The sequence below is a fragment of the Leopardus geoffroyi genome, chromosome A3 (genome assembly GCF_018350155.1).
Source record: "Leopardus geoffroyi isolate Oge1 chromosome A3, O.geoffroyi_Oge1_pat1.0, whole genome shotgun sequence".
Lineage (NCBI taxonomy): Eukaryota > Metazoa > Chordata > Mammalia > Carnivora > Felidae > Leopardus > Leopardus geoffroyi.
Genome location: NC_059336.1, coordinates 110,195,054 through 110,216,932, shown reverse-complemented (window position 1 = coordinate 110,216,932; position 21,879 = coordinate 110,195,054). Strand labels below are relative to the sequence as shown.

The 21,879-nt window shown below is 37.6% G+C and overlaps 3 protein-coding genes across 5 annotated transcripts in view; 2 read left to right on the top strand and 1 right to left on the bottom strand.

Moving 5' to 3' along the window:
• CEBPZOS (CEBPZ opposite strand) overlaps positions 1-13,702 on the top strand; it is a 24,548-nt gene extending 10,846 nt beyond the window's left edge. For both annotated transcript variants that reach the window (XM_045447142.1, XM_045447141.1), the window contains exons 5-6: positions 13,068-13,158; positions 13,543-13,702. The gene's annotated coding sequence lies outside the window, so the exon portion shown is untranslated. The remainder of the gene's footprint in view (positions 1-13,067; positions 13,159-13,542) is intronic.
• Positions 1-21,473, bottom strand: part of CEBPZ (CCAAT enhancer binding protein zeta) — a 23,999-nt gene extending 2,526 nt beyond the window's left edge. The window contains exons 1-13 of the mRNA XM_045447125.1: positions 21,259-21,473; positions 17,532-19,030; positions 14,239-14,470; positions 13,486-13,666; positions 12,410-12,498; positions 9,276-9,329; positions 8,607-8,709; positions 8,435-8,503; positions 6,971-7,037; positions 5,800-5,900; positions 4,936-4,993; positions 4,475-4,656; positions 3,397-3,483 (exon numbers count right to left, since the gene is read on the bottom strand). Coding sequence (XP_045303081.1) covers positions 3,397-3,483; positions 4,475-4,656; positions 4,936-4,993; positions 5,800-5,900; positions 6,971-7,037; positions 8,435-8,503; positions 8,607-8,709; positions 9,276-9,329; positions 12,410-12,498; positions 13,486-13,666; positions 14,239-14,470; positions 17,532-19,030; positions 21,259-21,414 — 2,878 coding nt within the window. The 5' untranslated portion in view covers positions 21,415-21,473. The remainder of the gene's footprint in view (positions 1-3,396; positions 3,484-4,474; positions 4,657-4,935; positions 4,994-5,799; positions 5,901-6,970; positions 7,038-8,434; positions 8,504-8,606; positions 8,710-9,275; positions 9,330-12,409; positions 12,499-13,485; positions 13,667-14,238; positions 14,471-17,531; positions 19,031-21,258) is intronic.
• Positions 21,474-21,879, top strand: part of NDUFAF7 (NADH:ubiquinone oxidoreductase complex assembly factor 7) — a 24,748-nt gene continuing 24,342 nt past the window's right edge. Inside the window, exon 1 of one of the 2 annotated variants that reach the window (XM_045447137.1) lies at positions 21,474-21,609. In XM_045447137.1, coding sequence (XP_045303093.1) covers positions 21,555-21,609 — 55 coding nt within the window. In that variant the 5' untranslated portion in view covers positions 21,474-21,554. The remainder of the gene's footprint in view (positions 21,610-21,879) is intronic. The other variant, XM_045447138.1, reaches the window with a different exon arrangement.

The window sequence follows — 21,879 nt, the reverse complement described above, 5'->3', positions numbered from 1 at the left end:
ACATCTATTTCTAATACTCATTAAATTTTAATTCATACACTAATAAAAATTTTTAAAAAATGGCTCTACTAGATGCAAAGAATTTGAGTAATATTGTTTCAGAAAAAGTGAAAATGGATAAAAACAGTATTTCTAGTTAATATATTTTAGATAATGTGATTTTAACTAGAAATACTGTTTTTATCCATTTTCACTTTTTCTGAAACAGTATTACTCAAATTCTTTGCATCTAGTAGAGCCATTTTTAAAAAATTTTTATTAACTATGGGGCACCTGGGTGACTCAGTTGGCTAAGCATCCAACTTTGGCTCAGGTCATGATCTCAGTGCATGAGTTCAAGCCCCAGGTCAGGGTCTGTGCTGACAGCTCAGAGCCTGGAGTCTGCTTCAGATCCTGTCTCCCTCTCTCTGCCCCTCCCCCATTCACATTCTGTCTCTCTCTCCCTCTCAAAAATAAACATTAAAAAAACCTTTTTTTGATTTTTATTTACTTTTATTTTTTGAGAGAGAATATGCATGTGTGAGTGGGGGAGGGACAGAGAGAGAGGGGAGAGAGAGAGAATCCCAATTAGGCTCCACATTGTCAGCACAGAACCTGACATGGGGCTTGATCCCATGTACCATGAGATCATGACCTGAAGCAAAATCAAGACTCAGACACCCCATAGTGGGCCAATTTTTTTTTTTTTTTTTTTTTAACGTTTATTTATTTTTGGGACAGAGAGAGACAGAGCATGAACGGGGGAGGGGCAGAGAGAGAGGGAGACACAGAATCGGAAACAGGGTCCAGGCTCCGAGCCATCAGCCCAGAGCCTGACGCGGGGCTCGAACTCCCGGACCGCGAGATCGTGACCTGGCTGAAGTCGGACGCTTAACCGACTGCGCCACCCAGGCGCCCCAATAGTGGGCCAATTTTTAAAATAGCTTTATTAGGGAATAAAATTCATAATAAAACTCAGCTGTTTTTAAGTGTGTAATTCAGTATGTTTTAGTAAATTTACAGAGTTGTGCAACGTCATCACAATGCAATTTTAGGACAATTCCATCAACTCCAGTAGATCCTGGTGCCCATCTGCAGTCATGTGCCCTCTTCCCAAGAAGGCTTTTGCCTTTTCTGGTTATTTCATGTAAGTGGGATCATTATGTGGTATTCTGTATTTGGCTACTTTCACTTAGCGTAGTATTTCTGAAGTTCATCCATGTTATAACATGTAACAGATCAGTACTTAATACCATTTTATTGCTGAATAATATTCCATTATCTATTCTTTTTTTTTTTTTTTTTTTTTTTTAAATTTTTTTTTTTCAACGTTTATTTATTTTTTTTGGGACAGAGAGAGACAGAGCATGAACGGGGGAGGGGCAGAGAGAGGGAGACACAGAATCGGAAACAGGCTCCAGGCTCTGAGCCATCAGCCCAGAGCCCGACGCGGGGCTCGAACTCACAGACCGCGAGATCGTGACCTGGCTGAAGTCGGACACTTAACCGACTGCGCCACCCAGGCGCCCCTCCATTATCTATTCTTAAGTCAACAGACATTTAAACTGTTCCCACTTTTTGGCGGTTAATAATAATGGTGCTACTAACAATCATGTAAAGTCTGTGCATTGATACCAAAGCCACTTTTGATAAAATAGTTTCTACAGCATTTCATCTCAAATTTTGTGTATCCTTAAATGGGATAGTGTTATTGAATATTTTCTCTTTAGCTAAAATTCCCATTTGTGTATAGCACTTGGAAACGCGTTTTTGGTGTTCACTCACCTTATATGTATATATCTATAACTTCAACTGGTGAGCCCTGTTACTGCCCTCTTAAAGTTGCCTTAAGGTTTGTTTATCCTTAAGGATATCCAACATTTGCAAATATAGGGTGAATACCACCCACCTCTCCCTCTGCAATTTATCAATGTTTGAAATTCCTTTGCCTTCTTTTGTTTTAATCAATTATGTCAGGTATCCTTTAATTCAAAACTATTGTCAGCTGAGATCTAACATCTTTCAGGCTCTGGTCTTCAGAAATAATAGTAAGGTCACTGAGAGAGCATCTTTTAATGAAAGTCTCAGTAGGACTTACGATAAAGCAACATTTTTAAGTTTACTTATTTGAGAGAGCACAGGGGGGAGGGGTGGAGAGTGAGAGAGAGATCCCAAGCATGCTCTGTACTCAGTGCAGAGCCTGACATGGAGCTTGAACTCAGGAATGCTGTGAGACGATGACCTAAGCCAAAACAGTTGCATGCTTAGCCGACTGAGCCACCCAGGTGCCGTTTTTGTAATTTTAAGTAATCTCTACACCCAACATGGGGCTTAAACTTAGAACTCCAAGTTGCATGCTCTGCTGACTGAGACAGCCAGGAGCCCCAACGTTTCTTTTTGGAGATGATTTTGGGGGAAGCTGTCTTATATTTGAGCACAGGCTAGTATTAAATTGTGACCTTACACCACTCAGCGGATGACAAAATCTGAAAGATAATGTTATCATTTACATATCAGGTAAGTCAATCTAATTAAGAGGACTATGGTTGTCAGTACTTGAAAGGGCTTATAAAAGTTTTGTAGGTATAAATGTCTGAGAGACTACTACCAAAATATAGTTATTATTTTTGATACTTATTAGCAAAAATATTTAATGTCCAAAATATTTTAACATTTAATTTTAAAAGAAATGTTGTCAAGCATTTTAATTATTTTTAACTTTGCAAATCTATTTTTATTCGTTATCAGTATTTATTAGTCAGCAGAAACAAGACATTAGAAGCAAAGCACAGAAAAAAACTAAGCCTATGAATTTATCACAGATTTCAGGAATAAAATATAATGCTTTCTACATCACAAAAAATTTTTTAATGTTTATTTAGTTTTGAGAGAGACAGAGAGTGAGAGCGCACAAGCAGGGGAGGGGCAGAGAGAGGAGACACAGAATGTGAAATGGGCTCCAGGCTCTGAGCTGTCAGCACAGAGCCTGATGTGGGGCTTGAACACACAAACTGTGAGATCATGACCTGAGCCAAAGTCAGACGCTTAACCCACTGAGCCACCCAGGAGCCCCTTGCTTTCTATACATTTATCAAAAAGTTAAAATTGTCACCTGATACAGTACCTTTTTCTTTTATTACCACTTTACAAGTGTTAACATTAAAAGGCATAATCTGTTATGATATACTTTATAGATGATCGAGAGATTTAAATAAGAAAAAAGTTATGAAGAGAAAATAATTGAAGGCATATGTGGCAAACAACTTTCACATATTAAAAATAGAGAAAACTGTTACCATCCATTATAAAAACAAAAACTAAATTGTACTAACCAATTAAGTTTCCCAAAATAATAATGAGTGGTAACTTTCCCATAACCACTGTTTAGGTTTAAAAGAGAGTAAATGCATTCCTTACCTTGAAATGATCCGGCAAAGTCCAAATCATTTGCACCTTTCCTTTTGCTTCTCTTTGTATTGATTTTGGAGCTGACGTCATCAACTTCTATTTCAAAAAACCCAAAACAAAAACAACACCATGCTATTAAGCAATTTAAAAAACAGAACTGGGGCGCCTGGGTGGCTCAGTCGGTTAAGCGTCCGACTTCAGCCAGGTCACGATCTCGCGCTCCGTGAGTTCGAGCCCTGCGTCAGGCTCTGGGCTGATGGTTCAGAGCCTGGAGCCTGTTTCCGATTCTGTGTCTCCCTCTCTCTCTGCCCCTCCCCCGTTCATGCTCTGTCTCTCTCTGTCCCAAAAATAAATAAACGTTGAAAAAAAAAAAAATTAAAAAAAATAATAAAATAAAAATAAAAAACAGAACTGCCACTGGGCTAAGAAAAATGATTATTTTGACTAACTTTTAGAAATAATTACTATTCTAAAATTTAAAAAGGGGAACGTAACAGCTCAACAGGTATTGAAGAGACAGCTTAAGTGCTGATTAAAATAAAAGCCCAAACACCTGGGTGACTCAGTAGGTTGGGTGTCCAATTCCTGATTCTGGCACAGGTCATGATCCCAGGGTGGTGGGATCAAGCTCTGCATCGGGCTCTGCGCTGAGCATGGAGCTTGCTTGGGATTCAGATTTCTTTCTCTCTCTCTCTCTCTCTCTCTCTCTCGCTCTCCCTCCCTCCCTCCCTTTCCTTCTGCCCCTCTTCCCCAGCTCATGCTCCTTAAAATAAAATAATATGTATGTATATATATATATGTGTATATATGTATATATATGTGTGTGTGTATATATATAATATATATACATATATAAATAAATGCCCAAAACTCAACTCTTTAAAAGAAAAAAAAAAAACAAAAAACAACCCTTCAGTTCCAAATAAAAATAAGAGGGGAAAAGGTCCTATTTAAATTTTTGGCCGATCTCATTAATTTGAATACAGGATAATATGTAAAAAAAAAAAACACTGTAGTAGAAAAACTAGCTTACACTGAGGAATAAAGGAAGGTGTTTTTTTGGCCCATATTTAAAAAATGCCCTTACTTTCATCATCCGACACATCCATGAATGTTCCTCCATCTTCATCAATTTCAGTAAATTCTTCATTCAGACTTCCTAAAGAAACTTCATCATCATCTAAGTTATCAAATAGGTCATCATCACTGCCTTCTGAATCTTCATCTTCTGGGTCTTCCTTAGCACCTTTTTTTTTCTTTTTCATGTTGCTGAAGAAAACCAAAAACTTGTAATGGAGAACATTGTTTTCCTAAGTGTTTTTTGGTGACCAGAGGGTACTAGGCTAATAAGAGCACAGAATCTCTATTTAATACACTAATGTGTATTATAAAGGTCTAAAAGGAAAGTACAAATCCATTTCCCAAACTTATTTCAGTAAACTTCTCCTACACATCATAGTCCTGTACTTTACTGTTCTGAGGACAATTTGGGAAATGCTGAGAAAACAACAAAGTTAAGAAAAGACCAAAAAAATTGAAGTATTTTACCCAGCAAAATCAAGGTCATCCTTTCCAGAGGTGAAACAATTATCATCTTCAAATGTGTCTGTCAGAGAACAATATACAAATTGTCAGATATAGCAAGGAATAACAAAGTTGACCTATGTCTTCTATTTGAATCAATTAACACAGTCATGATTGTGCTAGTTATGACAAGTAAACACCAAAACGATATAAATCTGATTACTGCTGGTGTGTTTGATTAATCTACATAAACCTATGAATATACTGACCTTAATTAAATCCCCAAACTAAAGTGGATTCCAGTTAATTTCAACTTCTTTCTACAACTCTTTTATGGAAAGAGGGTAAATATCAAAATACTTAGCAATTTGTAGTCCTTTTAAGTGGTTGTTGTTTAAGCGCTTACGGTATTCTATCTATACGATGCACAAGAAAAACAAACTCAATGTAAGCTTTTCTAATTTCCCATTTTTTGTTTTAGCCAAGTATAGATTAAAATTTTTCTAGCTCTGTGGATCACAAAGGTAAAACAGATGAAACAGCAGACTATTGCTACGAATAGTGCAAGGAGATTATTAGTAAAAGTAACAATGGCTTCTCTTTTATAAGAGATTAGGCCTTAAGAAGGAATACATACCATGTAAATACAAACTTATTTTTCCCATTAATAGTTCATGCACAATCCAATACATTTCTCTGGAGCAAGTGTAGGTGAACTACCATATGCCATCAAGGTACTTCTCAATCCTCTGTTGTCACTTTCATGGCATTCTTAGCTAAATGATTTTTCTAAAACTAGGATTATTACTACAACTAATATTCCAATATTCTAAAAGGAAATAGAAATAGATTATTTTACAAATTGAAGAGCTGACAAAAACAAATTACCAATCATCTTTTCAAATTCCTCATCGTCCACATCTTCTATACTTTCTTCATCTGCATTCCGTTTTTGTTTCTCCTTAACAATAGCAACCTTTTTATAGTATCTAAAATAAAATAGATGTTATATATTTGATAATTTTATGAAAGAGCCCATTTAACTATAATTAAAGCACCTATGACCAGTGACACAAACAAATGTAAAAACTTAACTCAGCTGGATATAAATGACTAAAATTTGCATTTATTGTAGAAAAAGTTTTGAATTAAAATAGAAGCCTCTGGATGTGAAGTATAATACATTTCAAAGATTTCATAAAAACACTTCATCTTAATTAAACGGCATAGTAAAAAGTTGTTTTAGCATCAACACTAACGATCTAAGTGTTAGAATAAGACCAACTGTGACTCTAGAGAATATCTAATCACAGTATTTTATCAGTCAGACGCATCCTCTTACAAGGGTACGGTGAAACTTGGCATTCTGCAAATGGGATCATACCCTCAAAATTCTTCACACAAAATGTTTTTTAAAAAGTAAATCAAATCAAATGGAATTAACCAATCAGATAATGATAACAGTACTAGTAGGTTTAGGACTTCTCTCTATAGCAGCACAGTGAATTTTGCTAATTCTGCTTAGAACCATGTTTTAGACAACTTACTCATGAGTTGCTTATTATGTTAGACTGGTAACAGATTTAAAGCCTATAAGACAATTACTATATTAAAAAAATAAGAAAGATAAGTTTCATAAAGTCAAGAGTCATAAAAAATTCCCCCAAATTTACTTGTTCTTAAGTTTCACTTACATATCCTTTTTTTTTAATTTGAGAGAGAGAAAAAGCGAGTGAGACAGAATGCACATAAGCTGGGGAAAGGGGTAGAGGGAGAGAGAGAATCCCAAGTAGACTTGACACTCAGCAGAGCCTGAGGCAAGGCTTAAGACAAAATCAAGAGTCAGACGTTCAGCCAACTGAGACACACAGGTGCCCCAGATTTCACTTAGATATCTTAAGATTAGCAAACTGAATGATTTATAAATTCCCTTTGCAAAACAACAAAAAACCTACCTTCTAATCTTTTCAAGACACACCTATGTTAATGAAACATTTTATGGAATTTAAAAATTTCAATTTTAATAGTACCCCAAATGAAACTGTATTAAGTATATTACCTGTAGAAAAATAGTTCATCCACTGGTATTTGGCTTTCTTCTTTTGCAAGGAACTCCTTACTGTTCACTAGGAAAACAGATTAAGACAAAAATTTTATTAAAGTAATCCTTTTTTATGTTATTCAAGCTCTTAAGACTACATACAGCATACCTATAACTCTAAAGTCTCAAAATGTTAAGGAAGATGGACAGAAGGCATCTTCTAGTGCATAGGACAATCTCTGGAAAAGTCTGAGTGCAAAAGACCCAACATTTGAAACTATTTGTCAGCTACAATGAAGTATGCAGCCACCAGTGCATCACAGAGAAAGAACATGGTTCTCTCATTGTCCTCCAACTGCATCCAGGATCCCAATTTCAAGAGAAAATTAGAGTTCTCTTAATAATCACTTTAAACTTGACATTTTCATCTCAGAAAAAAGACAATAATGCCTGCCATTCTGGAACAGGAAGTAAACGTAAACAGAATTATCCACAATTTTATATAATACTAAGACGGAAACTAAGGAACAAGAACAAGGCACTATAGGAATATTAGTTTTCCCTCTTCACAATAAAATTTTCTAACTCCTCTTGATTAAAAGCAGATTTGGGTGAATTCTAACTATTAACTTTGGGCAAGTCCATTTACATCTCTGGGTCTCTGTGAAATCAGTTGGGAATTAAATGATTTATAAGGTGCAAATTAACCCTAGTCTCTGAACAAAAAGCTGTGACTTATTATATAAAGAAATATCTGAATACAGAAACAGATTCAGGTCCACAAGATGGGTACTCAAAACCCACAGAAGGTTATCAGCTAGTTTAAAATGATGCTTTGTGGGGCGCCAGGGTGGCTCAGTTGGTTAAACATCTGACTCTTGATCTCAGCTTAGGTCATGATCTCAGTTTGTGGGATAGAGCCCCATGTTGGGCTCTGCTGCTTGGGGATTCTCTCTCTGCCCCTTCCCTCCCCTACTCTCGCATGCGTGCGCACATGCTCACTCTCTTTCAAAATAATAAACATTAAAAAAAAGGGGAGAAATCTATTAAAAAGAAATGATGCTTTGTGACAAAAGCAGTTGTGGGTTTTCTGCTGAACCCATATTAGAGAGCTTAAGATGGTATTCAACTATGAAAGATAGTTGTGTGTGTGTGTGTGTGTGTGTGGGGTCATCACCAATAAAGCTATAGATGATACAGAAATGGCAAAATATTGGTCAAGCTGGTGATAGTTATGGGGGTTCATTATACTATATGTGTATTTACTCTGGATATGTTTGAAACTTTCTGTAATGTAAAAAAAAAAAGAAAAGAAAAAGCCCAGTCAGACATGGTAAACTCGCAAATGCATACACATTTTTGGGAGTAAGAGATGGATAATGTCTCTGGTGCTCAGTTTTATTCTGGTAAAGTGGAGGAAAGAATAACACAACTTATGTGTTATTGACTTGTTCATTTCAACTGTCCAGGCTTGATGCTTACCAGCAAGACTACGAACATCCTTCATAAAATGTTTTCTTTTTGGCTGCATCACAACACTATCTGTGTTTTCTGAAATGTAAAATCAAGACAGTGCAATGTAAAACCTAGTTGTATGCTCATTTTATTTATTAAATATCAACACTGAAAACCAAATAATTAAATAGAAGCATACCTTTGCCTTTATGTGGCTTTGGATTTCGGTACACAAATCGATCTAAGAATCTCATTAATGTAAAATCCTGGAGTGGATCCCCTGAATACTGAATATGATTTCCCTGAAAGGCGGACAGGGTGGGAGGATTAAGAGCTTAACTCAAGTTATATAGATGCATCCAGATAAGAAAAAAAAAAAAAAAAAGGAAAAACACAATGCACAAAGGCACAAATATGCCATAAATGATGGTTCAAATATCCGTCTCATCCCTCTTTACTTGAAGAATTACACACACACTCATATATACACATATGTACTTTATGATGCACTGCTGACTTTATCAATAGGCCAATGATATTAATACTATAGGTCATCTAACTATTAACCAGGAACACTGACGTGGCAAACACAGCAAATGGGAAAGGAATGGGCACTCTTTCCTCAGGAGACAAGCCAGAATGTAGTTAAGTAATGGCTGAAGTTTTTTAATATCCTGTATTTCCATTCACCTCAGAGTGGGAAGACTTATCTGCTGCACTGTATTAGCCAAGCCACTGCTCCTTTACGACAGCAGAAAATGTTTATGATTCTATGTGGTAGACAGAAAACAGTGTATGACCAATTATTGATTATCTAAAACTAGATTATTTATTCTTATTTCTTATCTTTGTAGTATTTTAGACTTACCTGAAGGATAGTCTTTGCAAAAAGGGCCACAGAGGGATGAAAATGCTCAGATAGCTAAAAAGAAAAATGTGAGCAAAGTCAACTTTTACTACAGTAAATCCAAAAAACTGAAACTTGAGCCAATACATTAGAGAAGAATGATTCTCAAAATTTTGGTCTCAGGAGTACTTTATACATTTAAAAGTCAGGGATCTCAAGAGCTTCCTTAATTTAAGTGGGATATATCTACTGTTATTTACCTAATTAGAAATTACAACAGAAAACATTTTTTTAAGTTTATTTATTAATTTTGAGAGAAAGTCAGATGCGGGATTGGAACTGTGAGATCATGACCTGAGCTGAAACCAAGAGTCAGATGCTTAACCAACTGAGCCACCCAGCCACCGGCAAAAGAATTTTAAGTTTTTATTTACTTAAATAAATAATCTGTACAGCCAAAGGGGGGCTCAAACTCGACCCGGAGATCAAGAGTCACACGCTCTTCTGACTGAGCCAGCCGGGTGCCCCACAACAGAAAAATTTTAAACAACTATTTACAGTCAACTTAAAATAACAATGAGCCTATTATACAGTAATGTAAATAACAGGATTTACCAAAAGTAAGTTTTTCAGGATAAGTAACTATTAGAAGAGCAGAATTATTTCACAGTTTTGTAAAACTACTCAATGGCTGGCTTAATAGAAGACAGTAGATTCGCATACATGCTTCTGTAGTCCATGTTATTTTTAGTTGGAAGTATATGAATGGTCTTTCTTCACACAGATACATAGTTGGAAATAGGAAGGTTAACTAATAGTCTTTCACATAATTGTGGATTTTCTTCTTTGCTACTACACCCAAACTGAAGATTAGTTGCAATATGGAATCTGAAACCATTATCAATCAGCTTTTCGTACTTGCTACTTAAAATTAATTAGCCAACTTTGAAAATAGATCTCTTATTCATGACTTTGTAACACTGTGCATCAGTCATTTGGAAAATACTGATTGAGTTATGCAGTTCTTCCAAATGCTGGTTACATTATCACAAAAATTACACTGGTGGTATCCCACTGATTTTATCAGAAAAGTTTTTACATATTGAGAAAATGTCTAGTTCAAGGTGGTGGTTACAAGATTTCTAAACTTTTAGTCTTTGCTTAAAGGCTTGAATTTTAAGGGTGCCTGGGTGGCTCAGTCAGCTAAGCATCCGACTTCAGCTCAGGTCATGATCTTGCGGTTCATGAGTTTGAGACCCATGTTGGGCTCTGTGCTGACAGCTCAGAGCCTGGAAACTGCTTCAGTTTCTGTGTCGCCTTCTCTCTCTGCCCCTCCCCGCCTGCACTATCTCTCTCTCAAAAGTGAATAAACATTAAAAAAAAAAAAAAAAAAAAAAAGCTTGAATTTTATCATTGACCATAAATACTGTCAGCTGTTTCACTTGAAATAAGAGATTCACTTCATTCACTTTCAAGAAAATGTCTCCCAAATACCCAAATCTGAATAACTGGTTGATCAGTCAGCCAGTCTTTCATGAAAAAAGCAGCTAGTTGAGCTTACAACAAACTACACATGCACTTTTCCTAAGACATGAGAAAACCTTCATACTTACTTAGGTATGCACAAGTATGTTATGGATTCTTGCTGTATATGCACACAGAATATAAAAAGACATGTACTCTAGGGTAAAGATCACTAATTTTTCCTGTTTCATCATTCCTATGTGATACTGGCTTTTTTGGTTTTTCTTGGAAAGTAAGTGGTAATGAAGAATATAATGGCCATGAATGCAGTATGGTGCTACTGTCCCTATGTGTGCTAAGGCACAAACAATTTTATCCATTTTAATATCATCAGTACCATGGTCAACACAGTTACAAAGGCAAATAATGTGCCTTGGTATCACTATGAAAGTAGCTGTGACCTTGTAGACTCATTGAAAAGGTGTGAAGGACACACAAGAGTCTATAATGAAGCACTTGTTTAACCAAAGGTATCATAGAAAGTTTACTGGATATATTAATTCCTCTAATGCATTTATTTAAAAAAACCTTTTTTTAACGTTTATTTATTTTTGAGAGAGAGAGTGTGTGAGCAGGGGAGGGGCAGAGAGAGATGGAAACATAATCTGAAGCACACTCCAGGCTCTGAGCTGTCAGCACAGAGCCGGACACGGGGCTTGAACTCAAAAACTGTGAGATCATGACCTGAGCCGAAGTTGGACACTTAACAGATTGAGCCACCCAGGTGCCCCTTCTCTAATGCCATTTAAAAAGTAACTATATTCGGGGCGCCTGGGTGGCGCAGTCGGTTGAGCGTCCGACTTCAGCCAGGTCACGATCTCACGGTCCGTGAGTTTGAGCCCCGCGTCAGGCTCTGGGCTGATGGCTCAGAGCCTGGAGCCTGTTTCCGATTCTGTGTCTCCCTCTCTCGCTGCCCCTCCCCCGTTCATGCTCTGTCTCTCTCTGTCCCAAAAATAAATAAACGTTGAAAAATAAAAAGTAACTATATTTGTAAATAGTTCTATCTACACAAAACTTCTCAGGGAGATCTAATGCATGAAGCAAAATTTACCCTTTATATAGAGTCCTTATATGCAATAACCTGCTAAAAACACAATTTCTTTTATTAGTATTAAGATGTTATATTTATTATTTATTAATTTTGCATGCGCATTATTTAAGATTTTCTACATGTGAATGTAGAAACGTATAAATGCGTAAATTTAGGGGTGCCTGGATAGCTCAGTCGGTTAAGCGTCCGGCTCTTCATTGCAGCTTAGGTCATGATCTCACAGTTCATGAGTTTCAGCCCTGCAGTGGGCTCTGCGCTGACAGTGCAGAGTCTGCTTGGGATTCTCTCTCTCCCCTCTCTATGCCCCTCCCGCGCGCACATGCACGCTCTCTTAAATAAACTTCAAACAAACAAATAAATAAATGTGTAAATTTAATGTTTAGTAGAGGCCACAGAAGTATGAGTTATAAAGCATTACAGCTGGGTGACATACTTCAAATTGGTTCCTTATGCCAATTAACTAATGTCTAAGCAAGTAAACACTATCATTTACAAGAAAAATGGAAACTTCAAAGTGTTAAATCCATGAGGGCAAATAGAAAGCACTATTGAATTAAAAGACAATTTAAAATTACTTTACCTTTTTGAGTTCCCAAAGACTTGTGTTTTCAGCTCCACAGAACAAAGGGTTTCTACTGAATGGATCATAGGTCTTTAACTTTTTGCCACCTGAGAATAAAAAAATACTATTTCTCAAATGCTTTATTCCCAGCCCAAGAGTTCACTAAAAGCTATCACCATTAATGTCTCCAATAACTATAATATGTATGTGTATATGTAATGTAACTACAATTTTCAACATTCTTAGTTAGCCAGGTATCTACCTAGATTAAAAATTCTAAGCCCCAACGAGAATTAGTTATGGTACCCAAAATAGCATTTGCTACCTTGAAATAGCAAACTGAATAAACCAGGCAGCAAAAGGTACCCAAATCTGGGTCAATTAGGTCGTTAGTGTTAAAATGGCAAATAACCTGATGATGAAATACATCTAAATTCTTTCAGAACTTTAAGAGCACTGAATATTTGTTATTAAATTATGTGCAGAAATAATTCTCATTTCAAACAAGTTTTACATTATCTTCATGTTTGCAGAAACTCAGGATGAAAAATTTAAGAGAACTTTCAGAACAGATCACAATGTCTCTACTTCACAATGTACATGCTCATCATCTTTCTGATGGATTCTTTTAAAAACTTTCCTGCTTGCTATCATACTTCTCTTTTATATTTCACAGGCAAACTGAATCTGGGGAGATGAAATAATTTGACTAAGAGTCCCATGACAAGTTTGAAGAAATGGATCTGGCCCATTTCTTGATCTCCAAGGTTAGTGTGCTTTTCTTTTAGGGCCTCAAATGAAGAAGCTGCATTTCCAAAAGGTATTTGCTTTATTTTTTAAGATCTAAATTACTTTAAAATGTGCTATTATCTATAATATTATTAATAAACAGATCAGTGATTCACTATATTAAAAATTTAGTTCTAAGTTCCTGAATATATCTGGTTATAAAAGCTCTATTTAAAAAAAAAAAAAAGAAAGAAATACTGAGGTCTTCTAAAATGGTATACTATTAATTTCTATTAAGATCAAAGGGGAATCCAATTCCCTGGTTTAAAAGTTCAAGAGAAAAATTTGAAGATTAAGAAACTCACCTTTCAAATTATCAAAGTGCACCCAAGAAGCAGACTCTGATTTTTTTGTCCCCACAGGTCCGTCAGACACAGTTTCTTCTATCTCAGCTTTTTTTACTGTATCTGTTTCTTTATCTGCATCAGTGAATTGTTCTGTGTCTTCATCATCTCCTATGTCAATAAAATTCTCTTCATCAGACTCCTAAAACAATGTTTTAATAAATCTACATTAATCAGCTGAAAGTCTGTATTTAGTTAAGTGAGGGAGTTCTGAAGAAGATCCACTTATTGCAATAATGGTGAAACATGAAAGTTCCATCAATCAAATTGATAATGAGAGGATTCCATGTTCTTTTTCCTAAATGTAAAAGGAATTAAGTTTTCAGCCACAATTCCCTGAAGACTTTGGGGATTTTTTTTGTTTTTTTTTTACATGAAAACATTCAGCCCTCAAATTTCTGACATGTTATAAATAACCCTATGAAGTAGGTGCTGATATGTCCATTTCACAACCAAGGAAACAGGTTTAAGAGATCTACTAGCTCTGTAACTACCTGTAACCACCTCATATAATCTTAGTTTAGTACAGTTTATTATGAGTAAAGGGACCAAGCAACATGCCCACCTAGTAAACTGTACACCTGGGATTAAAATCTGTCCAAATCCAGGACTCACACTTATTCATATTCCAGAGAACTAAGTTACTGAAGCAAAGAAGAAAATACCAATATATTTCAGAACCCACTCGATTTAAAAAGCAGTTGTGAAATATACCGGATGATCATCTAGTTGGCTTCTTAAACCTGGTTTTGCTTTAAGGATCTCCGACACAAGATATAAAGCTCCACATATGAATGGTGGCATCTGTTCGCAAGTAACTTGGAGTAACCTCTTCACAAAAGCCTTGACCCTGCGCAACACGATGTCCGCTTTCAGAGACTTGTAGACAAGATTAAGAAACATGGCTTGCTTAGAACACAACATCAACCCTGGATCCAACATCTTCCTATAAAACAAAAACAAGATCAAATATTTATTCATAAAATACCTCCACAACCAGCAGCAGAGGCAGCTGCTAACCTCATCTTAGTTAGGGATAACCTTCCTGTTTATTTTACAACAAGAGACCATTTCTGGTAAAATGGAAGTCAATGACCAAAACAGAAAGAATGATTATCTTGGGGGTGTCGGGTATGTGGGGGGGGGGGGGGGGGGGAGGGGCAGGAGTTATCACAGGAGAAAGAGGCTTTTTGTGGGTTTCTTTTCCAAGTGTTTCTCCATTCTCTAGGATAACAGCCTAATTTTTATATGGATACAAAACCGTACATGAAAGGCTAATCCAAAACCAAATAATGAAAACTGACTTATGAAAGCAGTGGACTAGACAAGGGCTCTTCCTATCCTTGTAGTACTACTTCCTACCTGGGGACCAGAGGCAGCCTCGACATATTTCTAATGAAAAACACACATGTAGAGTAGAAAACCGAACATGGTACTTTTAAAATTTTCTTTATCCTAGTTGCTGAATCCTAGAGATGCTTCAGACATTAGGGTATCCAGAATTAACACAATCCTTGGTATATGCTCATGTGCAGTATTACTTCTTATTCTAAGCACTTCTATTAACTTTTTCCCGTTAATACTAGAAATGGAAATATTTCATCTTGTGAAACATTTTCATATTGCTCTGCATCCCAGTTTTCCCCATTTGTCAGTTCTGTAATTCTGGTGATATTCTGAGATCTCCTATATTATCTAATCTTTGATATTCAATTTTCTCTCTGCACATTTAAAATTGTCAGTATTTCCATCTGTTTTATGACTCATTTTTTAAAACACTTGAGAGTTTAGATAGGTCCACTTGGCAGAGAACATGCTCTGGAAGTTTTTGATAAATCATATTTTTGTAAACGAAATCATCTGTTTCCTTTATCCTTCAAATAATATTAGGGAATTTTTGTTTATAGGGAATTCTGCTTAAACAAAATACTATAAGAAGGCTTAGATGCCCTTTGAGGAGATACATCTGTGAGAGCTCCTGGCAAGCAATAATTTAAAGAATTTAAGAATGTACTCCTCAGATATTAGACTGTTGTGTTAAACACTGAGATAGTAAATGGATATTAGAAAAGTATGTTTCCAATAGACTCTAAATGTTGTCCAAAAGGTTCTTGTGACCATCAAAAGTTACAAAAAAAAAAACCCCTAGGACCCTGAAACCTCTACATTTTCAGTCCTGGAACTCTTTCCAAAGTAAAGAAGTTTTTATTACTTAAAAAAATTGTAAACTGTTAGGAGTTATAGAAAGGACTCTTAGATTTTCTTTAGTTTACCAGTGCAGTCAGTACCGTGCAACATTATGAATTCCCAGAGCTCGAAGTCCAGGATTTGCCATCTCAATTGGCCTTGTCATGTCTGTGTGATTTTGCACAAATCACTGTACCTCACAGACTGGAGAGGTGTTAAAGGGAAGAAATTCATGTGAGTAACATTAATAACAATAGCAGCCAACACTTGCAGAGCACTTATTGTATATGAGGCATTATTAAACACAACATACATGTGAAGATTACATGGGTTAACATATACATGGACTCAATAAAGCCCCAGTTCTGTTGTTTTTTAGCTATGTAACCTTGGGAAGTTTTAGAACAATTAACCCTACAAGATAGGTGCACTCCTTTCCATTTTACAGACAAACTGGGCCACAGTAAAATGGGATCAATCATGTTTACCAACAGGGTTTTAAAGAGGATTAAGTAATTTGTCCAAAGTTACACAGCAAACTAATGGCTGGGATTCAAAGCCAGGCGCTGGGTCTTAAGTTCAAAATATTAATTAGCACATTGTATTTCTTATAAAATACATGTATGTAAAATTAGTAAAATGAATTAGAAAGGAACATAGGGGTGCCTGGATGGCTCAGTCGGTTAAGTGTCCGACTCTTGATTTCGGTTCAGGTCCTAATCCCAGGGTCGCAGGACTGAGCCATGCGTCAGGCTCCGTGCTGGGTGTCGAGCCTCCTTAAGTTTCTGTCTCTCCTTCTCTCTGCCCTGCTCCCCCACTCACACTTTTTCTCTAAAAAGAAAAAAAAAAAAAAAGAAAAAAAAGGAACATATAGCTTGTTGGTATACTTGAACAGTTCCAAAGTGTTTGTTTATACACTGTTCAAAATACCATCCCTCAATAGGTGTCAGGACAATTGCAAAATTCAGTAAACAAAATCTTAATTCTAATAACTAAAAAATTCCAAAAATGCAACCCTAACCCTCCCTAACAGACTTGCTCATGTACCATCTGTCTTCCCCATTATAAACGTAAGCACCTCTAGGGGTAGGAATTTTGTTCAGTGCTATAGCTGGAGCACTTATAACAATGTCCAGCATATAGATGGCACTCAAAAAAAAAAAAAAATTCCTGTTGAATGAATTACTAAATGGCTGTGTGAAGGGCAGGGGGAAGAAATATAGGGCTGAGGATGGGAGTGGCAGGAAATTTTAACTGCAGTTCTAATTTTTTAAATTTCCTTTATTTTTTAAAGTTTATTTTTGAGACAGAGAGGGTATGCATGTGAACTGGGGAAGGGCAGAGAGAATCCCAAGCAGGTTCCTCCCTGTCAGCACAGAGCCTGACATGGGGCTTGATCTCAATGAACCACAAGATCATGACCTGAGCCAAAACCAAGAGCAGGATACTTAATGGACTGAGCTACTCAGGTGCCCCAGCAGTTCTAATTTTTTAATATTTGAAAGATTTAAAACAAATACAGCAAAATGTTAAAGTTGAAATATTAGGTGGTAGGATATGGATGCTTTCTTTGGGGAGGGTATTCTTATGAATTTTAACAACTTCTTAAAACAAAAAGTAATGTATGCAAAACATTTAACAGTTTTCCAAGAAGGAAACAAAGATTAAGTGACTTACTCAAAGTCGGTGATTAGCAAGTTGCTGAGGAGGGGGACCCAAAATCCAGTTTTCTAAGTCTTTTTCCCCAAAGTGGGGCACAGTAGGTGCTGTATATTAAATCACATTATTATTAAATCATGTTATTAATGGTATATACTTACCTATATAGTGCTGCATAATATCGATCTGATATTGTCTGCTGAGAATTCATTACTTGAAAAAGCAACATTAAAGCCTGGACGCTGGTATTAAAATTCACAACATGTAGCACTTTAAAGAGCGTGTCAACCTGCTCCCTCACTTTGTCATCACCAGTCTGGGCATAAGGGTATGCTCTATTTACTCCTGTTAAAAGGGCACTAAGCATTTTTGATTCAATATCTTTTTTCTTGATACAAGTCCGAAAAAAACAAAAATAAAGAGTAATTAATTTATTAGCTAATTCACTTTCTTCATGGGAAAGGACCATTTGATTTAAAAAGCAAATTGCATAATATTGTGCTTTGGAGCTGATATTTGAGCGAAAGAGCAGTCTTTCTACTTCGCCACATACAATTCCTTTCATATTTGGATGTTTAGAAAGCAAGGTCTCTAACAGATGGGAGGCTTTTGTGGCTATTCTGTTCTGAGGATCTCCCAGTTTATTTACCACCTGCACAAGAAGAGCCTTTTCTTCCTCTGGTTTGTTGCAGAGAAGTTCATGAGCTACCACAAGGGCTCGAGTTTTAGTGGCCACTAATGAATCATGACTTAAAGTTTCTAAGACCTGCACAAATTCAGCCACTAAATGTTTCAGCTGGTGTTCAAAATACCATAATATCAGCCTTCTATCTCTTGAGTCCTTGTTGCCACTGGACAACTGTTCCAGTTTGTTGAAAGGATGCTGGCTGAAAATCCGTAGTTTCCGACTGTCTGGCAAAAGGTCTGTAATCAGTAACTCTTTGAAAGTATCCAAAGCCATGAGGCACTGCTGTTTGCTACCCTTCTTTTTAACAAGGCTCACAAGAGTTTCTACAAACTGCAGTGTGTGAATAGCATCATCCTGAATAAGAAGAATCATGGCTGCCATCCTGTCACCTAGCGTCCCTGACGACACAATTGCCTTCATCCAGGTAGAAGCAGCTCCCTTTTGATTATTTGTCTTATTTTTGAATAAGTTGATTTCATGCTCATACAATTTCTGAGCTAAGGTTTTGTACTGAGACACAACATCCCGAGGCTGGGGTTCCAAAGAATACTCATTGCTGTATTCTAGATCATACCATTTGCCTCCAGGCTTGAGCAACAATGTCTGTCTCTCACAAAATTCAAAGATGTCCCGTTGTTTATCTTTCTTAACTTTTGGTGTGGCACTGTTGTTCTCACCAGAATGCTGTTCTGGCCTCTTCTTATTCTTCACCTTACCGAGTGATGTCCTTTCACTTTCTGCTGCGTTTTGCTTTTTTTTATCTACTTTAGATTCGCTTGCTTTTTTGCTGGCATTTTCTTTTTTAGCTGGTTCATCTTCTTCAACTAAGAAAGTTTTTGCATACTTGGCCAAACTAAGATTTTGAATAAATGCTTCTAATTCACCTTGCTGAAGGTCGTCAATTGCTCCTTTTTTGCCTCCATCCACCACTTCCTCATTTTCATCCAAGGTAGCCAGCATAAGGTAATCTTGCTGCATTAAAACATAAGAAAGTTTAAATTACAAATCCAACAGTTTAGGTAAGTTTCAAAAGTTAATTTGAAATCTGTATCTTCAAAAGCAATAAAATTCAATTACCATGGTATTGCCTGGGCTCCCACCCCACAACCAAATAAATACTTGATGAATTAAAGATTTATGTGAAAAATAAAACCGTAAATAGGAGGATGCACACTGTAATTCAAATAATTTCAGAGTAGAGAAAATCTTTCCAAATCTGACATAAACTGCAGGCCTTTAAAGGCAAAGATGGGTATGATTGTCATTCACAGAAAACATACAAAAGTCAAAACACAAATACGGGGAAAAAAGTAATGGCAACTGACATCAAAGTAATTGGGCTTAATATTTAATACAAAAGTTCCTACATGTCAATTAAGGAAGTGACAACCAAAAAGAAAGATTTGCAAAGGATATAAACAAATGGTTCACAGAGAAAAATGTACTTTTTTCAAAATATGAAAGGATGCTCAACCTCACTGACATTAAGAAAAATCCAAATTATGGGGCGCCTGGGTGGCTCAGTTTGTTGGGTATCTGGCTTTGGCTCAGGTCATGGTTTCACGGTTCATGGATTCGAGCCCCACGTCAAATGAATCTGTACTGTCAGCACACAGCCTGCTTCAGATCCTGTCTCCCTCTCTGCCTCTACCCTGCTTGTGTGCACTCTCTCCCCAAAATGAATAAAACATTAAAAGAAAAATAGGATTTAAAACCACCACGATTTTCTAATGTGTCAGATGAGCAAAGATAAAATTATGACAGCTGGTGCTGGGGAGAGTGTGAGGAACAGGCATTTTCCTACATGGTCGCTGGAAATGCAAACTAGCACAACCTCTATAGAGGGCAATTTGCTACCTTCAAATCAAAATACAAGACACACTTCCTTCGATCCAGCAGTTCCATTTCTATCAATTTAGGTTATACATAACACTTACAATGTGGGAAAGGATTTATTTTCAAGGTATTCACTGAAGCATTATTTAAGATAGCAAAAAGTTGACAACCCACAATAAATGGCTGGTTAGACAGATTAAACAACGATTTATGCAGGCATAAAACCAATAAAACCAGTGACACAACTGCATATACTGATAGGGAAAAATCTTCAAGACAGCAAGAAAAAAAAGACACGCACAATATTATACAATATGGTATCTTCTGTGTAAAAAAGAACCTGTGTTGTGTGTTTGCTTGTAAGATATCCAAGACACATAAAAATAATGGAAAGGAAATTGCATGGCTGGACATAAAAGTGGGAAAGACGACTTTTTACCGTGTACTCCTCCTTTTTAAGAGAACCTTTTTGTAACATCGGAAATATTACATATTCAAAAATTAAGTACAGGGAAAATTGTGAATCTGCCCCTGTAAAGTGCATTTCTCCTGCCCCCATGTCTCCCCCTCCCCAAGCTATAGTCTCAAACATTTACTAAAAAAATAAGCTACATTCTGCCAGGTATTTGCTCCAAACCTTTTAAGGTTTTCCATCAAACCCAGAGACAGGCCTACATTCTTACCTCTCTTACTTCATTTCTTACACTCTCTCCTTACCTTACTGGGCCTCAGCTACACTTGACATTTTTGTTGTTCAGAGAGCAGCATGGCTCACTCCTTTTCTTTCCTAGTTTTATGCCTAAACATCTCCGTGATGAGTTCCCCGATCACCTCATGTGAAACTGTTACGCCCTTCCCACTCATCACCCTCTTTTCTGATTTTCTTTTTCTCCGTGGCACTACTCAGCATCCGACGTTCTATGCATTCAAAAGTTGGTTACTGTTTCTTTTCCTTAATTAGGATGTAAATTCCAAGAGCGCAGGCGGCTTCTAGAGCGCACGGTAAACACGTGCATGTACTCCGTGAGGACAGAAGTTAACGTTCCAACCGCACTGGAGTACAGCACACTGATGCCACGATATCAGGACCCAAAAAAGGTCAGTCCTCTCTGACCTTATGGAGTGCCAATTATCCATCAGTGAAAATGAGTGACCTACATCCTAAGAAAGGCCACAGCGTAAACACGTTCAATTCTAAAGCACTCTTCTCTCGTAGAGAGCAGTAGAAAAGAAGTGCAGGAAGGGCACAACACAGTTTCGAAGATGGAATCGGGGTTCAGGACACCCTCCCACGTCACTCGCCGGATCACTTGCGAGACCACCCCGGGCGCCTCTGTCCCCTTGTCTGAGTCCGAGGCCATTACCTTGGTGCCTCCAAGCCGTAATACTTCCTCCAGAGAGAACCCATTTTCGGCTTCATCGTTATCCTCTTCGCTGTCCTCGTCCGGATCTTCTACCGCCTCCTCTCCGCCCCAGGGCCGCTTGGCATGGAACTCCAAAGGCTTCCTGGCGGCCGCCATTACCAGCACTGCACGCGCAAACAGCCCAGGGCCTCCTTTCGTTTGCCTGAGTGACGTACTTCCTGCAGGGGCGGGCCCTCTCCCGGAAATGGCTTTACTCCACACCCGGGGACTGCGCGCTGCAGCCTGCAAAGCTCGGCATGAGAGTCCTTGCAAGGTTAGGCGCGGGGCCGCTGTGCTCCGCGGCTCGCGCGGGTAAGCGTTCGCCTCGCCAGAGCCCCGGTTGCGGTAGAGACTGTCTGGGGTGCCTTCCTCAGTTGGGCGCTCCTGGGGTGTAGGACGCCTCTTGGGGGTTTTGAGGTGCAGACGAGTCCAGCCTCAGATCCCAATTGGTTGGTCGCGGGCACTGTGCGTTCCTGCCGGCGCCTGGTGGGCTTGCTTCGTGCGAGGTTAAGAGTTAACGCAGCTGCTTCGGAAGCACTCAGGCTGCTTGCACTTGCAAAGAAACTAAGATTTTTTCATGGT